General features: G+C 43.1%; 2 protein-coding genes across 3 annotated transcripts; both read left to right on the top strand.

Annotated features, from left to right (window-relative positions):
• Positions 1-308: 308 nt before the first annotated feature.
• Positions 309-11,249, top strand: LOC120021791 (acidic fibroblast growth factor intracellular-binding protein B-like). Of its 2 annotated transcripts, XM_038965640.1 has the most exons (11): positions 309-601; positions 1,135-1,219; positions 1,419-1,617; positions 4,507-4,633; positions 5,102-5,202; positions 5,444-5,577; positions 7,369-7,477; positions 7,612-7,675; positions 8,057-8,143; positions 10,556-10,653; positions 10,769-11,249. In XM_038965640.1, exons 2-11 carry the CDS (start codon positions 1,135-1,137, stop codon positions 10,836-10,838), a joined length of 1,074 nt encoding a protein of 357 aa, XP_038821568.1. In that variant the 5' UTR covers positions 309-601; the 3' UTR covers positions 10,839-11,249. The 2 variants fall into 2 exon arrangements, with proteins under 2 accessions (XP_038821568.1, XP_038821569.1); XM_038965641.1 differs by lacking the exon at positions 309-601 and having other exon boundaries at positions 652-1,219.
• A 2,981-nt stretch (positions 11,250-14,230) lies between these two features.
• LOC120021792 (EGF-containing fibulin-like extracellular matrix protein 2) lies at positions 14,231-19,861 on the top strand. Its single transcript, XM_038965643.1, has 10 exons — positions 14,231-14,495; positions 14,798-14,846; positions 15,108-15,320; positions 16,561-16,683; positions 16,823-16,939; positions 17,133-17,252; positions 17,432-17,551; positions 17,688-17,826; positions 17,973-18,168; positions 18,782-19,861. The coding sequence occupies exons 1-10, from the start codon at positions 14,391-14,393 to the stop codon at positions 18,941-18,943; spliced, it is 1,344 nt and encodes a 447-aa protein (XP_038821571.1). The 5' UTR covers positions 14,231-14,390; the 3' UTR covers positions 18,944-19,861.
• Positions 19,862-24,987: the final 5,126 nt, after the last annotated feature.

Here is a 24,987-nt window from a genome sequence, read left to right as displayed (position 1 = left end):
GAACTGTTTACATAGGAATGTTGCTGATTTCAGCACCATGGACAGCCCCAGCATTTTGCTAATTTCAAAACCATGGAACGTTCCATAAATTTGTCCATTTCAGGACAATGGGCAGTGCCCGTCATATTGCGTGCGATAAAGACTTCCCTTCAAATAACTCGTCCAGCGATATTTTGCTAGAAAACGGTACAAACCCACCCCCGGAAAAAACTATTTCTCCACAGCAGTAGATGGCAGTAAAGTGCCTTGTATCCAATGTGCTATTCTCTAGAGATATCCAGCAAAGAGAAACAAAGTTGCGCTTTCTGTTGTGGATTTTGAGAGGAGCCACAATTTACATGTCAGCGACACCATCTGTCGTTTCGCTTTTATTTTACAATAAGGATAGAGTTTTTAAGCAGTGTTTAGTGTTCTTTTGAATGCAGGTCTATGCAAATTCGATACGCTGTTTTTACTCGAATTCTTTGCAGAACCCAACGTTTTAACTGCGCAATAAATAATACGCGTTTGCAGATGCTGTTTACCCAGACGGTGCCTGGTGCAATATATTTGCTTGCTACGGTTTCCGCTCGACTTGACAGATACATAACACTAGTTAAAGGTAAAGTATTATTATTTGTTATTCCTAAAAGGGCTATGTTACATAATGGCACAATATAGTGACCCGGTGTGACTACCCTTTTAAATGGGTCATCGATCCTTGACTGTTAATGCCAGCTTCACCTAGATACATGACCCTCAGTGAATCAACTTTGCAGTCTATCAATAGTGAGACATAATGTATATATATATATATTTTTTTTTTATTGTCACATACACCGGATAAGTGCAGTAAAATGTGTTGTTTTCCAGGGTCAGCCATGGTTGTACGGCACCCCTGGAGCAAATTAGGGTTAAGTGCCTTGCTCAAGGGCACATTGACAGATTTTTCACCTTGTCGGCTCGGGTATTCAAACCAGCGACTTTTCAGATACTGGCCCAACGCTCTAACCGCTAGGTTACCCGCTGCTCTGTAGATATAAAAGGCTACCAAGATCATTCTGGTTGTGTGTAGACTACTCTTTTTAACTACTCGGCATAGTCGTTCTTAAATTAACTCTCTGCAGTCATTTTGGTTCCTCATTATCCTACAAGATGTCTATGGAACTGGATGTGTTTGTGGGGAACACAACTATCATGGATATGGAAGTCTATCAGCTTTGGTTGGACGGCCTCACAGGTTTGTCTCTATCCTATTTTGTTGAGACTTTGGAATGACAAGGCTGTGGTGACACTGCACTGTGTGACAGAGGAATGTATTGATTTCAGGAATGTATTGAAATCACAGATGCCTACACAATAGAATGACAATGACTTGACCGTGACATCATTTACATCCTATTGTCTCTCTCCCATCTTTGCCATGCTCTCCCTCACAGTGAGTGATGCAGTGAAGGTGCGGATGGATGAGGGGGCATTATTGGAGTGTGAGGCGAATGCAGAGGTGCTGACCAGCGATACCATGGACCAGTTTAGAACGTTCCAGATGTGTGAGCGTCTCTTACACTCCCCCACCAAACTGGGCAGTCAGCTGCTGTATCAGATCCCGGCCCAGAACCAGAGAATTCTCATTGAAAGGTGTGTGTTCAATTCCATAAATTGTTATTGTTCCCAAAGCCAAGGGCAATTTGTGTGGAAACTTAGAAATAGACACAGGGCCAGTGGTGGTTGGTGCCATTCAAGATTAGGGAGGATTATTTGTTTTAATGAGCATGGCCATATTTGTATTACAGCATATGACTGTCATTCATATCCCATTCACCCAGCTCAATGTAAGTAACATTGATAGGTTCAGGCTACTACATGATACAAACATTTTCCCTATACCCATCATGAGGTTGTTACAACCTAGCCTACAAATGACATATAGGTGCACAGGTCGAGAGACACATAGAGTAATGAAGGTGACAGACAGTGACTCATTCAATACTGCTTCTAGCTGATCTGGGGTGTAATCATTAGTCCAAACAGTTATTGGACAAATTCAGGTAGTTCCCTCCCAGTTTCATTCTGTTTCCTTCCATTTAAGACACGTTTTACAACAGAATCGGCGGAATGAATACACCCCAGATCACCCACAGTTCGCTTTCAAAGCAGCCACATAGAGCATCATCACTTTGCTCGTTGTATAATTCCTTCTCGCATCTATGTACTCTCCTCCTCTCACCTTTTCCCTCCGCTTGTGGACTTTAGGGCACAACACAACAGCTGTCTGTGACCAGGTGCAAAAAACTCTCCAAGCCAAACCTTCATACCATGTCCGCTAAAAGCTACACAGCCTACATCATTGTCAATACATTAACGTTATAGTCAAAAAACTAGAACTAACACATTAGTTAATCCCCAATCCAATCCATGTGTACAATCACGCAGTACAGTGAATTTTATAGCTAGCAGTTTAGTAGTTACACTGGCGGGCCCCGTTGGCAATAAATTAATCAAACCGAAAGCTTACCTTGATTGGAAGAGTTTCCGTGTTGGATAGGCTAAGCCAGCTAGCTAACATAAATAGCATTCCTCTCTGTTTGAGTCAGGTTGTTGAGTAGGCTAAATTAGCTGCATTAGCTAAGGAAGTGAAAGGTAAATGAAGAAGAAGAAAAAAACACTACGAAATATAGCTACAGTATATCTCTCCCTCTCTCTCTTTATTTCTTTCTCTCTCTCTCCTGCTTGTCCTTCATAGTTTAAGAAATTAATTTGTTCAAAACTGTTCAGCTATTGTATTTCTCTCTTTGAGTCAACTACTCACAACATTTTATCCACTGCAGTGCTAGCTAGCTGTAGCTTATGCTTTCAGTACTAGATTCATTCTCTGATCCTTTGATTGGACGGACAACATGTCAGTTCATGCTGCAAGAACTCTGATAGGTTTGAGGACATCCTCTGGATGTCATCATACACTATATATACAAAAGTATGTGGACACCCCTTCAAATTAGTGGATTCGGCTATTTCAGCCGCACCCGTTGCTGACAGGTGTATAAAATCGAGCACACCGCCATGCAATCTCCATAGACAAACATTGGCAGTAGAATGTCCCGTAATGAAGAGTTCAGTGTCTTTCAGCGTGGCACCGTCATAGGACACCACCTTTCCAACAAGTCAGTTCGTCAAATGTCTGCCCTGCTAGAGCTGCCCCGTCAGCTGTAAGTGCTGTCATTGTGAAGTGGAAATGTGGAGGAGCAACAACAGTTCAGGCGCGAAGTGGTAGGCCACACAAGCTCACAGAATGGTACCGCTGAAGCTCGTAAAAATCATCTGTCCTCAGTTGCAACACTTACTACCGAGTTCCAAACTGCCTCTGGAAGCAACATCGGCACAATAACTGTTCATCAGGCGCTTCATGAAATGGGTTTCCATGGCCAAGCAACTGCACACAAGCCTAAGATTACCATGCACAATGCCAAGCGTCGGCTGGAGTGGTGTAAAGCTCGCCGCCATTGGACTGTGGAGCAGTGGAAACGTGTACTCTGGAGTGATGAATCACGCTTCACCATCTGGCAGTCTGACGGACGAATCTGGGTTCGGTGGATGCCAGGAGAATGCATGGTACCAACTGTAAAGTTTGGTGGAGGAGGAATAATGGTCTGGGGCTGTTTTTCATAGTTCGGGCTAGGCCCCTTAGTTCCAGTAAAGGGAAATCTTAACGCTACAGCATACAATGACATTCTAGATGATTTTGTGCTTCTAACTTTGTGCTTCTAACAGTTTGGGGAAGGCCCTTTCCTGTTTCAGCATGACAATGCCCCCGTGCACAAAGTAAGGTCCACACAGAAATGGTTTGTTGAGATCAGTATGGAAGAACTTGACTGGCCTGCACAGAGCCCTGACCTCAATCCCATCAAGCACCTTTGGGATGAATTGGAACACCGACTGCAAGCCAGGCCTAATCGCCCAACATCAGTGTCCAACCTCACTAATGCTCTTGTGGCTGAATGGAAGCAAGTCCCCCAGAAATGTTCCAACATCTAGTGGAAAGCCTTCCCAGAAGAGTGGAGGCTGTTATAGCAGCAAACGGGGAGAAACTCCATATTAATGCCCATGATTTTGGATGTTGTTCAACGAGCAGGTGTCCACATACTTTTGGTCATGTAGTATAATTACTGAGAACCATGAGCCTCCTAGGGTTTGTATTGAAGTCAGCTAGCTGTCCTCCAGCTACACCATGGTGCTACCCCAGAGAGTGCTGTTGAGGCTACTGTAGACCTTCATTGCAAAACAGTGTGTGTTTTAATCAGTTATTTGATGAGGTGTGAATATATTTAGTATATTTTTATCCAAAAAGGATAACTTTTATGTTTCTCTATTTTTATTTTTGTGAAATTCACTTAGTAGGATGGTCCTCCCTTCTTTCTCTGAGGAACCTCCACTGCTCAGGACCATATGCAAATCCAAAATACTGTGTGTGTGTATTAGCCCTTCCTCCCCATGTTTTAGAGCTAACCAGTGTGTTGTTATTTTCTGCAGGTACTATGAATTTGACAGTGTGTTTGCCAGAGAGGTGCTGGGGAAAAAGCTCTCCAAAGGGACCAAAAAAGACCTGGATGACATCAGCTGTAAAACAGGGATCACACTGAAGAACTGCAGGAGACAGGTGAGACTAACACAAACACCACACTCATTGAGAAGGGGCTACATTAATATAGCGTGACTCCTGACTGTATTAACACACAACTCCCAGCTTGAGAAGAACCTGTCACTCAAGAGCAGCTTAAATGCAAAAGGACAGGCCAGGACCTTACCTGGACAGCACTGCTCTGTAATTGAATTATCTGTCCAGTTTAAGCACTGTCATGCAGAGGGATTTGCCTGCCAACCGTGGGGCTTTTATAGTGATGTCATGATCAGAAATACAAAAGCCATTGGAAATAGAGCATACCAACACAAAGCACATCTCTCTGTCTGTCTGTCTGTCTGTCTGTCTGTCTGTCTGTCTGTCTGTCTGTCTGTCTGTCTGTCTGTCTGTCTGTCTGTCTGTCTGTCTGTCTGTCTGTCTGTCTGTCTGTCTGTCTGTCTGTCTGTCTGTCTGTCCCTTTGTCCGTCTTACTGTCTTTCTCTCCAGTTTGACAATTTCAAGCGGGTGTTCAAAGTGGTGGAGGAGCTCAAGGGCCCACTAGTGGAGAACATACAGCGTCACTTCTTGCTCTCCGACACACTGGCAAGGTGGATACAAGAACAGAGTGGGAGGAATAAGGAAGGAGAAACAGAAATAGTGTAGCGAAAGAAATCTGTCAACCATAACTCTAGTAATATTTATATATTCACAGGGAATAGCATACATGCGTCTTTGTTTGTAGACTAATTGACTTAATGGTTTATAGAATGATGGATGAAAAAATTATAATTGGGTTCAGGCCCTCCAACCTACTGTGCCTCCCTCTCACTTTTTTCTCTATCCCTCCAGGGACTATGCTGCCATTGTGTTTTTTGCAAACAGCCGCTTTGAGACAGGAAAGAGGAAGCTACAGTACCTCTCATTCCAAGACTTTGCCTTCTGTGCAGGCCAGCTCATCAGTTACTGGACAATAGGAGCAATGGGTAAGATGCATCTCTTTGACCAGTCACTGATGGCACAATGCAGATAAATGTAGTACACAATACAAAGAAGTCAGTCCCAGGGGGAAAAAATCATATCGTAGAAATAATTATTTGAACCCAAAGCTCTTGTCAAAAACTGTTTTATTTGGCCCGTGGAAGTAGTTGCGTTATGACAGGGGTCTACAACAGATCGATTGCGAGCTACCAGTAGCTTATGTGTAGCTCGCCAAACAATTCTGTGTTCCACCGCAAACTGTCATAATGTATCAGACACCGCAAGCTTCCAGCTACTATCTAACAGAAATGATCCCACCCCTGGTTAGCCACTATTGGCTTAAAAAGCCAAACCAAACACAATATCTGCCAATTAATTTCCATCGATATTGCCCCTTTAGGTCTGTGTGGTGCTGGCATTTGTCTATCACTCCTTTTGTAGCCAGTAGTGATGGCTCGTTCGCGAACAGCTCTTTTTGAACAGCTGATTTTGGTGAACGCAAGAAGCCGATTCACATATGTGAAAAATAAGTTAATTTGGCTCCCTGATTTGCATACGTTTACTATTTGAGCTCCAGACATCGATTATCTGCAGATAAATTCTAAAAACGTTCTCTGAAGATGGTAATTCCTCAGTGCAATAACAATATAGTGAGGAGAGAGCCTCATTGTGGTTCACGCTATTTTTTTCAGTGCATAAAATGTTATCTTACATTTTTTTTGCAAGCCATCTAATAATTTGGTCAGGTAAACATTTATTTGAACTCCCATTTCACGATATGACATAATGCTAGTCAATGTTTTAGGCTTCAAATTAGAGATTAAAGCCGTTTGGGAGCCAAATGAATGTCAATTTTAAGTGAACGAAGCCAAATGATCCGGCTCACAGAAAAGACTCGAAATGCCCATCCCTAGTAGCCAGTTGATGTGATAACCATCTTGTGGTTTGACAGAAATACTTTACCCAAAACCTTCTCAAATAAATGTTAACTGCGAAATAGGCTTACCTGGCAGAGGTATGTCATGAGTAAGTACTGTATGTTATTTGCAAACTTTGCCATGAAATGAGCAGCAGTAGTACAGAACCATCGCTAGACCGGCACATTAGACTGCACACTAGATGTGCAATTAAATTAAAGGGCCAGATGCGCATTTAAAGGGGAATTAGACTCACTAATCTAAATATGTTAGTTTTCTTCAAGACCCCCACAAAATGGTATTATGTTGTGATTTAAGCATTGACATCAACGCAGAACATCCGATGTCGTTCTTTCTCTATGAACAATTGTAATGTTGAGAGTGAAAACCCCCAAAAATCCAAAACCAGGAAAATACACAACTGAATTTGGGGGGAAAAAATAGATTTTATAGGGACCCCTTAGAGGTTTTTGTTAACCATTATTTTACCAGGTATTTTGACAGAGAACATAGTGCACTACTTTCGCTTGTACAATTGGCTCCCGAGCTACACACCAGTCTAAGGCACTGCATCTCAGTGAAAGAGGCGCCATTACAGTCACTGGTTCAAATCCTAGTTAACTTGCCTAGTTAAATAAAGGTTAAGTAAAAAAATAAAAAAATAGGGACCCCGGAAAGAGGTGCAGGGGAAATGAGGAAATCATTTTTTTTTTAAGTTATAGAAAAGTGAGTAGCTCACATCATTTACATTTTTTTTTTTTTTAAGTAGCTCTCATGCTAAAAAAAGGTTGGAGACCCCTGCTTTATGAGGTATCAACGCTGGACATACTTGGCTTTCTAGCACCATATCCCATTCCTTTTCCCACTCTCTCTTCACAGATAGCATGATGGAGGATATGGATGTTGACCTGGAGAAAGAGTTTCTGCATGAACTGAAAGATCTCAAGGTTTTGGTTAATGACAAAGACATGATGGACCAACATAAAATGTAGGATGGGTGTAACCACGTGTATGAAAATGCTTATGTGGGTTAATGTTGAGAGTTCTAAAAACAATTCAGCCATTGATGTCTTTGCTGGTCCCCCTCTTGACTCTTTTTCTATCCTCTCCTCGCTCTCTTAGCCTGGTGTGTGCTGCTCTGCGGGGAAAGATCAAAGTCTACAAGTTGATGGAGGTTAACTTCAAAGTGAGCAACTAACTGATAATTGCTATTAATGTGTACAGAGACTAAGAAATGCACATATCAGAGTTGGAGTTGTTTTTAACCAGAAGTGAAGTACAATATTGCCAATGCATGAAAAATAATAGTTAATTTCAATTCAAAGTGTCTAAATTATGATTAATTAATAAGTTAAAGTAAAATATATCAAAGCTATATGAAACTAGTGTGATGGGTATCAAACAGTCTAACATTTCAGACTTTGATTCCTATTCAGATTGAAATGAACATCCCACATCCCTCCCCCCACTGAAACAAGACAAAATGGAAGGAATTTGAATCTGTTAGGTTGTAAGAATGTCTTTTTACTCTCTTTTCCTATCTCACTCTCTCTCTCTCTGAACACAGAATCTTTCTAGAGCCCTGATAAACCTTGCATCTAAACTTACACATACCAAAGATGTCAGAGATTTATTCATCGACCTTGTGGAGAAGGTACACCCCTAATAGCCAATCAACGTGTTATGACATACATTACCAGTCAAACGTTTGGACACACCTACTCATTCAAGGGTTTTTCTTTATTTTTACTATTTTCTACATTGTATAATAATAGTGAAGACATCAAAACTATGAAATAACACATATGGAATCATGTAGTAACCAAAAAAGTGTTAAAAAAAATAAAATAAATGTTATATTTGAGATTATTCAAAGTAGCCACCCTTTGCCTTGATGACACACTCTTGCCATTCTCTCAACCAGCTTCATGAGGAATGCTTTTCCACCCGTCTATGATTTTTTTTGATTTTTTGATTATATTAATTTTTTTACCCCTTTTTCTCCCCAATTTCGTGGTATCCAATTGGTAGTTACAGTCTTGTCTCATTGCTGCAACTCCCGTACGAACTCGGGAGAGGCGAAGGTCGAGAGCCATGAGTCCTCCAAAACACGACCCAACCAAGCCGCACAGCTTCTCGACACAATGCCCACTCGGAAGCCAGCCACACCAATGTGTTGGAGGAAGCGCCGTACACCTGGCGACCGTGTCAGCGTGCATGCGCCCGGCCCGCCACAGGAGTCGCTAGAGCGCGATGAGAAAAGGACATCCCTGCCAGCCAAACCTTCCCCTAAACTGGACGATGCTGGGCCAATTGTGAACCGCTCCATGGGTCTACCGGTCGCGGCCGGCTGCGACAGAGCCTGGACTCAAACCAGGATCTCTAGTGGCACAGCTAGCAACTACAATGCAGTGCTTTAGACCACTGCGCCACTTGGGAGGCCCCTACAGTCTTGAAGGAGTTCCCACATATGCTGAGCACTTGTTGGCTGCTTTTCCTTCACTCTACGGTCCAACTAATCCCAAACCATCTCAATTGGGTTGAGGTTGGGTGATTGTGGAGGCCAGGTCATCTGATGCAGCACTCCATCACTCTCCTTGGTCAAATTGGCCTTACACAGCCTGGAGGTGTGTTTTGGATCATTGTCCTGTTGAAAAAGAAATGATAGTCGCACTAAGTGCAAACCAGATGGGATGGTGTATTGCTGCAGAATGCTGTGGTAGCCATGCTAGTTAAGTGTGCCTTGAATTCTAAATAAATCACTGAGTGTCACCAGCAAAGCACCCCCACACCATTACACCTCCTCCTCCATGCTTCACCGGGGAAACCACACATGCAGAGATCATCCGTTCACCTACTCTGCGTCTCACAAAGACACGGTGGTTGGAACCAAAAATCTCAAATTTAAGACAGATTTCCACCGGTCTAATGTCCATTGATCGTGTTTCTTGGCCCAAGCAAGTCTCTTCTTATTGGTGTCCTTTAGTTGTGGTGTATTTGCAGAAATTCGACCATGAAGGCCTGATTGATTCACGCAGTCTCCTCTGAACAGTTGATGTTGAGATGTGTCTGTTACTTGAACTCTGTGAAGAATTTATTTGGGCTGCAATCTGAGGTGCAGTTAACTCTAATGAACGTATCCTCTGCAGCAAAGGTAACTCTGGGTCTTCCTTTCCTGTGGCGGTCCTCATGAGAGCCAGTTTCGTCATAGCGCTTGATGGTTTTTGCGACTGCACTTGAAGAAACGTTCAAAGTTCTTGAAATGTTCCATATTGACTGACCTTCATGTCTTAAAGTAATGATAGACTGTCGTTTCTCTTTGCTTATTTGAGCTGTTCTTGCCATAATATGGACTTGGTCTTTTACCAAATTGGGCTATCTTCTGTATACCCCCCCTACCTTGTCTGACACAACTGATTGGCTCAAACGCATCAAGAAGGAAACAAATTCCACAAATTAACTTTTAAGAAGGCACGCCTGTTAATTGAAATGCATTCCAGGTGACTACCTCATGAAGCTGGTTGAGAGATGCCAAGTGTGCAAAGCTGTCATCAAGGCAAAGGGTGGCTACTTTGAAGAACCTCAAATATAAAATATATTTTGATTTGTTTAACACTTTTTTGTTACTACATGATTCTATATGTGTTACTTCATAGTTTTGATGTCTTCACTATTATTATACAATGTAGAAAATAGTAAAAATAAAGAAAAACCCTTGAATGAGTAGGTGTGTCCAAACTTTTGACTGGTACTGTATGTGACAATTCCTCTTAAGATGTTTCTCAAACTTGTTATAGTGAATTCCGCTGTTTGGCATTATAGATTGTAGAAACAAATTAGACATGATCGTAAAGATGGCTATGAAGTATATCTGGCAATGTATTGAGGTAGTTTTATTGGTTAAATCTTGTTGGTATAGTATTCAGTTTGACCTTTCTGTGGAATAGATTCTGTGTTTACTGCCCTGATACTGACTATCATCCTATGACTAAGTTGCTTTTCCCCTGTCCTGATAAGATTGAGAAATCTCTGCTAACAGCCTTATGTCCTCCTCCTCTTCTCCTAGTTCATAGAGCCATGTCGATATGATAGATGGACAGTGGCAGAGATCACACTCTTCCTCACTCACTACACCAATGCCGCTCACTGTCTTGGCACGTTCAGGTTAGTTTGTGTGTGTGTGTGTGTGTGTGTGTGTGTGTGTGTGTGTGTGTGTGTGTGTGTGTGTGTTTATACCGTCATTAATGTTGTTGTAATACTTAATCTCTTCTCTCTTCAGGCACCAGAGGATTTGGGACAGATACATGGGCGTCATCAAAAGCTGTATCCTCCAAATGTACCATGAATAGGTAGATCCCTGGTCTGGACCTCCTCTCCTGATTTGAGCTGTATCACAGGAGGCTGCTGAGGGGAGGATGGCTCATAATAATGGCTGGAATGGAATGTTATCAAACACGTGGAAACCATTTATTTGATGTGTTCAATACCATTCCATTTATTCCGTTCCAGCAATTACTAATAGCCTATCCTCCCCAATTAAGGTTCCACCGGCCGCCTGTGATCTGTATTGATCTTACTGTGAATCTGTCTTCCCTTTGGCATTTTTTCGTAACTACCTCAGCCCAGTGCAGTCCACTTCTCCACCTCTGCCTGATCAAAATGAACTATCTGTCTCCATCTCCTTCTATCTCTTCAGTCAGTCCCCCTGTAAATATACTGACTGAACTGAATACTTTTCTGATGTGTAAATTGTGACTTAAACGAAGTAAACATATTTGTTTTAGAAAGATGTTTCAACTGTTTGGTATATGTTTGTGAAAATGTGAGGGTCTGTGTGTGTGTGTCTTAGTCCATGTGTGTGTGTTTTAAGGGGGTGGGTTAGCAGCAGGGGGCTACAGTTGGTCAGGGTTGTCTCGGAGGGGGATTCGGGTCTGAACTGAGACTTTACTGCCCTATAAAACCCATTCACTAGGACAGCTGTCCTGCCCCGATCCTGCCAAATGGTCATGGAAATTCCCTTGACAAAGTGTCCCCATTTTCCTAATGATAACTTGGACTTAGGGAATGGAATCACAGTTTCTCTGTCGTTGAATCAGCTCACTTTTCCAATGTATAGAGGCATTTGCACTCTGGTGCAATACAGGGATTTCTCATGTTGAACATGAGCACACTGGTGTGTATGCTGTAGAAACAGTGGCCTGCTGTCTTTAACTGTTAAACCTTGTTTCTTTGTGTCTGCTCGTTAATTTGTCTCCACATTCCTCTGGGCCCCCCTTCTTCCCAGACAGTAAATATCCAACTGTGTCAGAAGGAGAATAAGAGTGGGCAGGGGAGGGCAGGGATGGATGGCACTCAGACGTACAGAGGGAGCGGAGGAAGAGTGATAAGTTAAGGACTGGGTTTGATTGAATCCAGGTATGTCCTTTCCCCTAGAGTGCAGGGTTGGTTTTTCATGCCACTATTGTCCCTGCATGGTTGATTAATGGATGTTGAATTTGGGCTGTAGACCAGGAATTTGAATCCCAGATAGAGAGAGGAATAGACAGAGGACATGGCAAAACAAGAGGCTGAAGGAGGATAATGCTCAGGGCTGGGCAGCAAGGATGTGGCTTAGGGGGTAAGAATGGGCTGTCCTTCCCCCCTTTCCTTTCTCTAGCCCAGCCCCCTTTTTTTCTCCCCAAACACTTTGTTTCACAAACACACTTTCACACTGCTTCACATACGCATTTTCATACTGCCTCAATCTACTGCTCTACTTGTAGGACAGACACCTAAAAGACAGGACCTGTAAATCACTAAGAAAAAAGAGGTGAGAGAAAGTGAGGAAGAGATAGCCCATAAAGCTGTACTATAGCCCTGCATCTTGACAAAGATTTTCTGTTAGCATAAACCGTGAAAGTGTGTCAAAGACTTACAACATTATACAAGTGAACAGAACTGTGGACTAGAGGAAGACTGATCAGTGAGTATGATTTAAAAAAAAATGCATTTACCTTTATATTTGTGTCTGATGTGTTTCAATATTAGATTTTTAAAATGTTATTGTATTTATGAATGTAGAATGTAAAAACAAATATGCAATACATTCCATAGAAAGACAGTACTGTAGGTTGTAACATCATTCTTCATTCATTCTTCCCTTGAACCTGCTGTAGTACAAATATAGGATCTTAATTTGAGCCAGTTTGATACAGCAGGAAAATAATCATGCAGCAACAGGAAATTTGAATTATAATTAATGGACACTTTTGCAAGGGTTGATACATTTTTTGTAAATCAAGTCTGACATTTCGAGGTGGAAATTACAATCTTCAGAAGCCTATTTAAACCTCAAATACACTACAAGTTAAACATGTTCTGCATTGCAGGAAAGTTCTCCTTCAACAGGGTGATCAAATAAAGATCCTACATCCTACGTATGTTGTTTTCTGCCATTTTATTTTTGGCTTTGAGGATAAAATGTACTGTGTAGTTCTGCAGTGCAAGTTTTATTGAAATTATTGATCGATTGCTAAATATAAGCTCTTCTTAAAACCTGTTACTGCAGTGGGCTAAATCAGGATCACACAGAGTGATTCTTGGTAGTCTTAAAACAAATCTACTTTGAAACAAAAGTGTACACCTCACACACATGGTTATGGGCTTACAAAAAAGAAGATACCTGTACCATGTTGAAATGTATAACATTTTGAGTTTGCATCCCAATATTACACTTTATATACATCACAGAAGACTGAAATATAACACAACTGTTTGACATAGAAACAGCAGATTTTTGACAGTTAAAAAAAAAATCTTTATGAATTATGAAATGATGACAAACATTAACAACGTTCCATCCATGAGGACACTAGATGGCGCTTTTGGTCATTGACTGCAGGAGAGGGATCTGTCTACCAACTAAAACCCTCCTGAAAGATAAGGCTCATCTGTTAATCTTGTCACCTGCCAGGCTTTAGGGCCAAGAATGGCCACAACAAACAGGTGTACATTTCCACATTTGATTTTGGGATGGATTAATATTAAGCTCAAGTCTGTTTTACATTATTGCACAATAATAAAACCTCTGGAAAAATGTATCATGGACTAATAAAACCTTATGCACAGCTGTGAGCTGAATCCAGTTATGCATAGCTTCATGTGGTGTCTGTATACCTGCACCTGTGCCCTCCCAGGCCATTGAGGTTATATCTCTGGCACCATTAGTCTATGGTAGTGTGGAATTTAGGAAAGGAGTTCACAGCCCTCTTGGAGCCAGCCTAATTGCTTTCATCTCTCAGAGAGTGGTGATGTGGTTATTTGCCAATATCAACACGTGTCTGACTGGATATGGTGGTTCAGTCTCATTATACTGAAGTGAAAACAGAGGACTTCATGGTATGTGGCAAGTTATGAAATACCGATTCAAACCATTATAATTGTGTGACACATTTTCTTTGAAATGCTCGTTTGACCAGTAGCACACATTGACTCAATGACTCAAGCATGAGACCATGGGGCAGTCTACCCGTGTGACCGTTGGTGTCGCAGGATAAAAAGCATGGGCCTAAACGTAGCTATTTGACATAATGCTGTCGTGTTCAGGTCACCACATGGGAGAAACTGAACATGGAAAACAACCCATCCACAGCCTGAACTGGGATACATGCACACATGATATACCAATACTAAGTATCACTGTTTGTGCCATTGTCAAACTTAATTTCTCTCTCGCTCTCTTGTCTTTCTCACAGATTCTGGAATATCACTTTGCTTCCCCTCCCTGTGTTGTTGGTCTTTGCCAGTACATTTATGTACTACTGACTCAGGTGTATGTGTGTGATTGTGATCGAGTGACTCCACAGCATTTGTTTGTCTGTCTGCTACCTGCTCTCTGTTTGTTTGTTTGTTTGTGTGTGTTTATGTGTAGTATGCGGAGAACATTTGTGTTGTTATGTGTGTGTGTGAGTTTGTCCCTCTTCCACCATACAAAGTCTCAATCGCCTCCTGAAGGTGACAGCCTCATGGTAAGGATGAGTCAGTCTTCACTTCTCCTCTTTCTGCTTGTTACTTTTTCATTGCTCAGTTTTTCACTCTGTCTCTTCTAAAAGCCACTTTATGCCTCTCTCCCTGCAACATTTCCACCTCTCGATAACAATGCTCATTCCACATGTACCTGAGTCAGGCCCTCTTCTAATATTGTAAATGTGCATGCATGCTCTGGCACTTTAGTGCATACAGTCAACATTGCAACCTCTCTCTCTCTCTCTCTCTCTCTCTCTCTCTCTCTCTCTCTCTCTCTCTCTCTCTCTCTCTCTCTCTCTCTCAGGAGTGCACAGATGGTTATGAGTGGGATGTTGAGAGTCAGCATTGTAAAGGTGGGTGGATTAATTTGGTTGTAATGTTAGAGAGAGTGATGTGTGAGAAAGTTATGTCACTGTGCTTATGATCTGATGGTGTCACAGCCAAAATATCATGGTAAATAAGCTTCCTTTGTCAGTTCTATTCATCACCAACCCTCATTTGAGGTTTTTTTACTCCTCACGTGTTTGCACTTTCACACATTCCTCCTCATCTCTTGCTCTCTCCATCTCCGTAATTTGCCTTTCACTCATTTTCTCTCTTACCTCATCTCTCAGATATCAATGAGTGTCAGACCATTGTGGAGGCCTGCCAGGGGGAGATGAAGTGTTTTAACCACTATGGTGGTTACCTGTGTCTCCCACGCTCTGCCTCTGTCATCACCGCCCCTGAACCATCCAGCCAATCAGTGGCCATCCTGCCAATGGAGTCCATCGAGGCCTTCAGCCCCTGTCCTGTAGGCTACGATGCCCAAGGGGAGGGCTGTGTAGGTAAAGTCCAGTGGGAAGGCTGTGTAGGTGAGGCCCAGGGGGAAGGCTGTGTAGGTGAGGCCCAAGGGAAGGGCTGTGTAGGTGAGGCCCAAGGGAAGGGCTGTGTTGGTAAGGCCCAGGGGGAAGGCTGTGTAGGTGAGGCCCTGGGGGAAGGCTGTGTAAGTGAGGCCAAGGGGGAGGGCTGTGTTGGTAAGGCCCAGGGGGAAGGCTGTGTAAGTGAGGCCAAGGGGGAGGGCTGTGTTGGTAAGGCCCAGGGGGAAGGCTGTGTAGGTGAGGCCCTGGGGGAAGGCTGTGTAAGTGAGGCCAAGGGGGAGGGCTGTGTTGGTGAGGCCCAGGGGGAAGGCTGTGTAGGTGAGGCCCTGGGGTAAGGCTGTGTAGGTGAGGCCAAGGGGGAGGGCTGTGTAGGTGAGACCAAATGGGAGGGCTGTGTAGGTGAGGCCCTGGGGGAAGGCTGTGTAGGTGAGGCCCTGGGGGAGGGCTGTGTTGGTGAGGCCCAGGGGGAGGGCTGTGTTGGTGAGGCCCAGGGGGAAGGCTGTGTAGGTGAGGCCCTGGGGTAAGGCTGTGTAGGTAAGGCCCAAGGGGGAGGGCTGTGTAGGTAAGGCCCAAGGGGGGGGGGGCTGTGTAGGTATGGCCCAGGGGGAAGGCTGTGTAGGTGAGGCCAAGGGGGAGGGCTGTGTTGGTGAGGCCCAGGGGGAAGGCTGTGTAGGTGAGGCCCTGGGGTAAGGCTGTGTTGGTGAGGCCAAGGGGGAGGGCTGTGTAGGTAAGGCCCAAGGGAACGGCTGTGTAGGTATGGCCCAAGGTGAAGGCAGTGTAGGTGAGGCCAAGGGGGAGGACTGTGTAGGTGAGGCCAAGGGGGAGGGCTATGTAGGTGATGCCAGCGGGAGGGCTGTGTGGGTGACGCCAGGGGGAGGGATGTTTGGGTGAGTCACAAGCCTGGACAGAGACTGGGAAGGCTGGCCATAAGTGTTGAGTGGGAGAAGGGACGGTGTGAGTGTGTATGTGTTGGTTTATTTTATGGAGCACTGTGAGTAAGAACAGGGATCAGGGTGGAATGATTCACTATGAACACCTCGCCTGCCCTCTTTGTTCTACTGAGTCAAAGGTTACACTGTGTGTGTGTGTGTGTGTGTGTGTGTGTGTGTGTGTGTGTGTGTGTGTGTGTGTGTGTGTGTGTGTGTGTGTGTGTGTGTGTGTGTGTGTGTGTGTGTGTGTGTGTGTGTGTGTGTGTGTGTGTTTTCAGACATGGACGAGTGTGTACTCGATCTTCATGACTGCCAGCCCAGCCAGCAGTGCGTTAACACTGTGGGCACCTACAGCTGCCAGTGTCCAGATGGATACAGTAAAATTGGTATTGAGTGTGTGGGTGAGACAGCATTATCTACCTCATGTTTCACTTTCTTTATTCCTCTGAGGCTTTTTACTTTGTTTGTTTTTCATCCTCTCCTCTTCTCCCCTACGCAACCTCAGAATCTTACATCCTCTCTTTCGTCCTCTCCTCGCAGACATTGATGAGTGTAGATACAGGTACTGTCAGCATCGCTGTGTAAACGTACCTGGCTCTTTCTCCTGTGAGTGTGAGCCTGGGTTTCAGTTGGCTGGAAACAACCATTCATGTGTGGGTAAGTCCCTTTATATGAGTAAAACTGGCAGAAACTCAGCTGAAATCCAAACTTCAAACACTAAACTAGAATTCATTACCTCACAATATATCTGATGATGGTTACTGTTTGTTCTTCTTCTCTGCCTGCTGGTCTCTCACTCACCCTACTACAACATAACCCTAACCCTACAACATCCAATATCCAACTCAAGATGTGAACGAGTGTGAGATGGGCGCCCCCTGTCAGCAGAAATGTTACAACACGTATGGCACCTTTCTCTGTCGCTGTGAACCGGGCTACGAGCTGGGACCAGACGGACACTCATGCAATGGTAAAGGGCCTGATTTTCTCCTTGGTTATTTTCTGTTTGTCAGTCTATATTGCTGTAGGGTTTCCAACATGAAAACAAAGAATGCTGATGGTTATTAAAATCCAGCCCTTCAGTTACATCTGTGCCCTTCCCTGACTGTCTTTCTCTCTATCTATCTGTCGCTCCTGCTCTCTGTGCAGATGTAGACGAGTGCAGCTACTCCAGTTACATGTGCCAGTTCCAGTGTGTTAACGATCCAGGGAGGTTCTCCTGTATCTGTCCAGAGGGGTACCAGCTACAGGGCACCAGACTCTGCCAAGGTAAACATTGTTAGAATACGCTATTTATAACTGACAAATGTGAGAAGTTATGATATCCCTTTCTCCATGTTCTTCTTTCTCTCCTCTGCCCTCCATCTCTCCCCATCTCCCTCTCTCCTTCTCTCCCCCTCTCCAGATGTGAATGAGTGTGAAACAGACAAAGACCAGTGTGGAGAGGGCCAGACCTGTATTAACATCCATGGGGGTTATCAGTGCACCGATTCCAACCTCTGTCGAGAGCCCTATGTGCTGACAAGAGCCCTATTGTCTGACAAGTGAGTAGCATCCTCCTCCACACGTTCAGACTCAGTAACATAACCTCACTATCACACAACCTCATATAGTCTAAAAATCTCTCCAAGAAATGACACACGGACAGCACTAGACAGGTTATTTAACCCCCTCTTCCCTGTCTTTCTAGCCGCTGTGTTTGCCCGGTCATCAAGCCTGAGTGTCGTGACCTCCCCTTCTCCATCGTCCACCGTTACATGAGCATCACCTCAGAGCGCTCTGTCCCCTCAGACATCTTCCAGATCCAGGCCACCCGCGTCTACCCTGGAGTCTACAACACCTTCCGCATCCGCTCTGGGGACCACAATGGGGAATTCTACATACGGGTGAGTGGGTGGAAGATACAGGCAGCTCTAAGAGTATCAACTATTTTCGCTCCACTACATGTGTTAACTGTATACCAGTTTCATTCACTACACTACACTCTTATCCACATAGGAGAACTCTTTGAAGAACCCTTTTGGGTTCCAGGTAAAACCCTTTCCACAGAGGGTTCTACCTGGAACTCAAAGGGGTTCTACCTGGAACCAAAAAGGGTTCTCCTATGGTGACAGTCAAAGAACCCTTTCGGAACCCTTTTTTCTAAGAGTGTAGAGACACCAACTACTGAATATCCCTGTGTGTTGTAATACTTGGAGTTAAAGGCTACAGTGTTGACTTATGAGTCAGGGTGAGAATGGGTCCCAATCTCAGCCATACATGGTCTTATACCAGACCACAGGGTTGGATGCATGTCAAGAAGAAAACATAATGTCTAGAATGTCTAGAAGTCTGCATATTACACAAAAATACTTACCAAGACCTAACATCTAATACTGCCTACTGCAGTAGTAGGGGAACAAAAACGACTGGTTTTGAAGACAGAATACTGAGTTAAAATTATGATTCAGTCCTGCACACTCACACAATGCCACTACACCTCCCTCTATCTTTTCACAGCAAATGAACAACATCAGTGCTGTGCTGGTCCTGGCCCGTGCTGTGACCGGTCCAATAGAGTACACCCTGGATCTGGAGATGGTGTCTGTCAACCCCCTCATCAGCTACCAGACCAGCTCTGCCCTACGACTGTCTGTCTTTGTAGGACCTTACACCTTCTGAGGAGAGAGATGGAGTAATGAGAGAGAGAGTGGGAGAGAAATGAGAAGAGGAAAACTGTTAAGGACAGGAGACAGAAACATTCCTCAGACTCATTACTGCTATACTACTATGTATCTTTAAAACAACTGCCCGGGGAAAAGCTAGTTGTAAAACCATTCTTCCATAATTCTGTGAGTCACCACACACACATCCTCACACACATGCACACACACCAGTGGTGGCTGGTGTCACTTTAAATGGGAGGACAGGCTCATTATAATGGCTGGAATTGAATAAATGGAACTGAGTCAAACTTGTTTTTGATACTGTTCCATTTATTCCATTCCAGACATTATTCCCTCCCTTTACCAGACTCCTCTGACACACACACAAGGACACACGCATGGCACACTGGGACAGGGTGCATATGGCTGGCACACTGGGACAGGGTGCATATGGCTGGCACACTGGGACAGGGTGCATATGGCTGGCACACTGGGACAGGGTGCATATGGCTGGCACACTGGGACAGGGTGCATATGGCTGGCACACTGGGACAGGGTGCATATGGCTGGCACACTGGGACAGGGTGCATATGGCTGGCACACGGGGACATCACAATAGTTTAAGACAGTTCAATCAGTAATATTCCCAGACAGTTATATTAACAGATTAACCTATCACCTTGTGTTCACCATAGTTGGTATCTAGCCTCTTCACCATATTTTCAATAGTCTGTTGCTGCACAGAAGACTAGCTAAGTTATATAGAGGGACATTATCTTGTTACCAAGGAAATGGATAAAAACATCCATTCAAGGCTACCATTTCAACCCATGTTATACTGTTCTCTTTCTCTCCATCAAGGATGTCGTTTTTTCTTTTTTTACATCTTACGGTTGTTTTGACATGTTACTAAAATTAAAAGAAATGAAACCAACATTTGGATGAATGGTGTTCCTTCTGGTGGCCTTACCTCCTATTCTGCTTAATTAAGGCCCCTTAATGGGTTCTATTCTGTTTAATTAAGGTCCATCAATGCGTTCTATTCTGCTTAATTAAGGCCCATTAATGGGTTCTATTCTGTTTAATTAAGGTCCATCAATTGGTTCTATTCTGCTTAATTAAGGCCCATTAATGGGTTCTTTGCTGACCTTTTTTCAAACTCTTTCTTTTACTCTGTCACGTTTGCTTTTCAGTACAGACAGATAAATGCATTTACACTACAGTGAATTAAAAGCCATAGAGCACTATTACAATACAAGGGACACTGTTTCTATATACTACCACATTGGAGTATATTTATATCTGCAGTTATTATAGATTAATATCTTAATGTAAATTGCCAAATTACTGTAACTTCGGGTTTAAATGTCTTTTAAATGTATAGCCTACAGCGTACCAACTTAAAAGTTGGTAAATTGGTTGAGTCAATAAAGGGCCCTATTCAATCCACATCACGGAAGTTCAGCTTTACAGCCTGAATTTAAAGGCAATGTTCCCGCTTTAGAGGTGACTGCATTCATGGTAAATGCTGCAGATGTCGGCTCAATAGGAAATGACCTTTACATCTCTATCTGACATCTGTAACACTTCAGTGATACAGACTGAATAGAGCCTCAGTCTCCTTGTCATTTAAACACACTTTATCAACGTGTTCCATTAATGTGGCTAGTTGGTAGAATTTGCATGAGGTCATCAACATGCACAGTCTTTTCGTCTAATTTGAACCCAGATGTCAACCAAAAATCAACAATAGGGTTCAAATCAACAATGCAGTCACATATCAACCAAACAAATGTTTTTTCTGTAGCTGTGCAAGAGTTCACATTCATCGAAAAAGGGGTTGACGCATGAATGCTCCACTGAGAAATGGATGTTATTCTCACTTGAACATATTCATGTTCAAAAGGTTGACATTACATGAATGCTCCACTGTAGAATTATCCCTTACCTAAGACATCATTCACAGTTATCTGTTACTTAAATCATTATTTTGAGAAATTGATGTTATTCTCGCTTCATGTTCTTTTTCACACAAACAAGTTTTTCTCAGCATTGCCCCACACACACATAGTGTGGACTGAAGTATCAGTACCTCAATGTCTCCACATAGTGGCAGAAACAACAGAAGCCTGAATCTGATTCACTTGAGTAAAAAACAAGAATATTACAGAATAAATTCTTTACTCATACCTTACATTAGAATGGGCAGTGAAGAGTGTGTGTTTGCATGTGAGATCATGTGTGAGTATGTTTTGGTGTGTTTGTACCAGAGTGTTGGGCATTCCTCTGTGACATCTTCAGTGTGGGAGCTGAGAGGCAGGAAGTCCAGGCACAGACGTTATGTAGGTGGGCAGGGGAAGAAGCAGATGGGTGTTGGTGGTGGGTAGTACAGGGGGTAATGTTATGGGTGGTGGGTAGTACAGGGGGTAATATTATGGGTGGTTGGTAGTACAGGGGGTAATATTATGGGTGGTTGGTAGTACAGGGGATAATGTTATGGGTGGTGGGCAGTACAAGGGGTAATGTTATGGGTGGAGGTTAGTCCAGGGGGTAATGTTATAGGTGGTAGGTAATAAAGGGGGTAATGTTTTTGTGGTAGTTGGGACAGGGGGTAATATAATGGCTGGTAGGTAGTACAGGGGGTAATGTTATGGGTGGTGGGTAGTACAGGGGGTACTCTTATGGGTGGTGGTAATGTTATATGTGGTGAGTAGTACAGGGGGTAATGTTATGGGTTGTGGGTAGTACAGGGGGTAATATTATGGGTGGTGGGTAGTACAGGGGGTAATGTTATGGGTGGTGGGTAGTACAGGGTGTACTTTTTGGTTGATTGGTAGTACAGGGGGTAATGTTATGGGTGGTATGTAGTACAAGGGGTAATGTTTTGGGTGGTGGGTAGTACAGGGGTTAATGTTATGGGTGGTGGGTAGTAAATATGGTAATCCTATGGGTGGTGGGTAATGTTATTGGTGCTGTGTAGTACAGGAGGTAATGTTGTTTGGGCACACCTGGGATTGGACAGGGATTTCATCACAGGGTGCCATGGCATGGGCGGTAGGGTTCACAGAGGAGGCTCAGTCTGAGGTAGAGGGAGAGGATGAATGAACATTGTACACTTATGGGTGGTGGGTAATGTTATATTTGGTGGATAGTACAGGGGGTAATGTTATGGGTGGTGTATTGTACAGGGGGTAATGTTATGGGTGGTGAGTAGTACAGGGGGTAATGTTATGTTTGTATGTAGTACAGGGGGTAATGTTATGGGTGGTGGGTAGTACAGGGGGTAATGTTATGGGTGGTGGGTAATACAGGGGGTCATGTTTTTGTGGTGGGTAGTACAGGGGGTAATCTTATGGGTGTGGGTGCTGTGTAGTACAGGGGGTAATGTTGTCAGGGCACACCTGGGATTGGACAGGGATTTCATCACAGGGTGCCATGACATGGGCGGCAGGGTTCACAGAGCAGTCTCAGTCTGAGGTAGAGGGAGAGTATGAACGTACATTGTTAAGTTTGTCCTGATCATGAATTAGCTTCCCAGTGAGGACTTAAAAGGTTATTATTAATATTGTTGACACTTTACAATGACTCATTTGTATACATACATAATAATTACACATCTACAATAAATTGTTATATCCTCACAACATATTCCAATGATACTACAGCTTCATTGCCAACATATTATATTAACCTATGCCGACTTGAAATGGTCTCTAGGCATATTTATTCCTGTGGATAAAGATACAGTTGAAGTCGGAAGTTTAAATACACTTAGGTTGGAGTCATTAAAACTCGTTTTCCAACCACTCCACAAATTTCTTGTTTACAAACTATAGTTTTGGCAAGTTGGTTAGGACACTACTTTGTGCATGACACAAGTAATTTTTCCCAAAATTGTTTACAGACAGATTATTTCACTTATAATTCACTGTATCACAATTCCAGTGGGTCAGAAGTTTACATACACTAAGTTGATTGTGCCTTTAAACAGCTTGTAAAATTCCAGAAAATTATGTCATGGCTTTAGAAGCTTCTGATAGGCTAATTGACATAATTTGGAGGTGTACCTGTGGATGTATTTCAAGGCCTAACTTCAAACTCAGTGCCTCTTTGCTTGACATCATGGGAAAATCAAAAGAAATCAGCCAAGACCTCAGAACAAAAATGATAGACATCCACAAGTCTAGTTCATCATTGGGAGCAATTTCCAAATGCCTGAAGGTACCACGTTCATCTGTACAAACAATAGTACGCAAGTATAAACACCATGGGACCACGCAGCCGTCATACCGCTCAGGAAGGAGACGCGTTCTGTCTCCTAGAGATGAACGCACTTTGGTGCGAAAAGTGCAAATCAATCCCAGAGCAACAGCAAAGGACCTTGTGAAGATGCTGGAGGAAACAGGTACAAAAGTATCTATATCCACAGTAAAACAAGTCCTTAATCGACATAACCTGAAAGGCCGCTCAGCAAGGAAGAAGCCACTGCTCCAAAAACCGCCATAAAAAAAGCCAGACTACGGTTTGCAACTGCACATGGGGACAAAGATCGTACTTTTTGGAGAAATGTCCTCTGGTCTGATGAAACAAAAATAGAACTGTTTGGCCATAATGACCATCATTATGTTGGAGGAAAAAGGGGGAGGCATGCAAGCCAAGGATCACCATCCCAACCGTGAAGCACGGGGGTGGCAGCATCATGTTGTGGGGGTGCTTTGCTGCAGGAGGGACTGGTGCACTTCACAAAATAGATAGCTGATGAGGTAGGAAAATTATGTGTATATATTGAAGCAACATCTCAAGACATCAGTCAGGAAGTTAAAGCTTGGTTGCAAATGGGTCTTCCAAATGGACAATGACCCCAAGCATACTTCCAAAGTTGTGGCAAAATGGCTTAATGACAACAAAGTCAAGGTATTGGAGTGGCCATCACAAAGACCTGACCTCAATCCTATAGAAAATTTGTGGGCAGAACTGAAAAACTGTGTGGGAGCAAGGAGGCCTACAAACCTGACTCAGTTACACCAGCACTGTCAGCAGGAATGGGTCAAAATTCACCCAACTTATTGTGGGAAGCTTGTGGAAGGCTATCCGAAACGTTTGACCCAAGTTCAACAATTTAAAGGTAATGCTACCGAATACTAATTGAGTGTATGTAAACTTCTGACCCACTGGGAATGCGATGAAAGAAATAAAAGCTGAAAGAAATAATTCTCTCTACTATTATTCTGACATTTCACATTCTTAAAATAAAGTGGTGATCCTAACTGACCTAAGACAGGGAATTTTTACTAGGATTAAATGTCAGGAATTGTGAAAAACTGAGTTAAAATGTATTTGGCTAAGGTGTAAGTAAACTTCCGACTTCAACTGTATTTGTATATTTCTGTCCAGAGAGGAGGAAATTGAGCTGGATCAGGTCGAGAGTTATTTTCTCTCCACCCCCTCATGAATCCCTAGTCATCACCAGTCCATTAGGAGAAGGGCTCTGACATGAGAGAGGAAATGCATGAATGAAAGAGGAAATGAATCATCGTTTTATTTAAATTCAAAAAAGTGTAGGACAGTGTGTGTGAGCGAAACACTGATTTTATATTTATTTACATTTAGCTTGTTTATACAATTTTGAATAACATTAGAGAAAATGTAATCATATCATGACAGGAGACAAATGCGTCATCATTACCTGATAAAACTCTACAGAGGAACAATATGGAATGAAATGTTTGGCCGTGTTACACATAACTTCTATAAAAATCATACTGTGCTTCTCCTAAACTCAACCAATGATGAAGATATGGCAGTGGTCCATGTAACCACATCGCCCTACAATACATTTAATTACATATCCAATAATCATATTTTATATTTCGAACAAAATAGTTGCCTTTATCTGCAATCCACCTCTAAATAATAAAGTGTGGTTATCACCTACCAGCTTAAATGGCGTCTTTGAGAATAATTATTTATTTGTGGACCAATGTGGTTACTAAGTAACAGTAGTATTGTTGCCATGGTCACACATAGATGGAGACAAGCAAGAGATGGAGATGGAGACTA

This window comes from Salvelinus namaycush, chromosome 26 (assembly GCF_016432855.1).
Source record: "Salvelinus namaycush isolate Seneca chromosome 26, SaNama_1.0, whole genome shotgun sequence".
NCBI classification, from domain to species: domain Eukaryota; kingdom Metazoa; phylum Chordata; class Actinopteri; order Salmoniformes; family Salmonidae; genus Salvelinus; species Salvelinus namaycush.
This window is presented reverse-complemented; position numbering and strand designations above follow the sequence as displayed.

Coding starts and splice junctions, on each gene's coding strand:
- LOC120021791 (XM_038965640.1), top strand. CDS start 1,135: ATGTCTATGGAACTGGATGTGTTTGTGGGGAACACAACTATCATGGAT. Junction 5,578..7,368: donor CTGGACAATAGGAGCAATGG/GTAAGATGCATC, acceptor CTCTCTTCACAG/ATAGCATGATGGAGGATATG. Junction 7,478..7,611: donor ATGATGGACCAACATAAAAT/GTAGGATGGGTG, acceptor TCGCTCTCTTAG/CCTGGTGTGTGCTGCTCTGC.
- LOC120021792 (XM_038965643.1), top strand. CDS start 14,391: ATGTGTAGTATGCGGAGAACATTTGTGTTGTTATGTGTGTGTGTGAGT. Junction 16,940..17,132: donor AAACAACCATTCATGTGTGG/GTAAGTCCCTTT, acceptor ATCCAACTCAAG/ATGTGAACGAGTGTGAGATG. Junction 18,169..18,781: donor ATGGGGAATTCTACATACGG/GTGAGTGGGTGG, acceptor ATCTTTTCACAG/CAAATGAACAACATCAGTGC.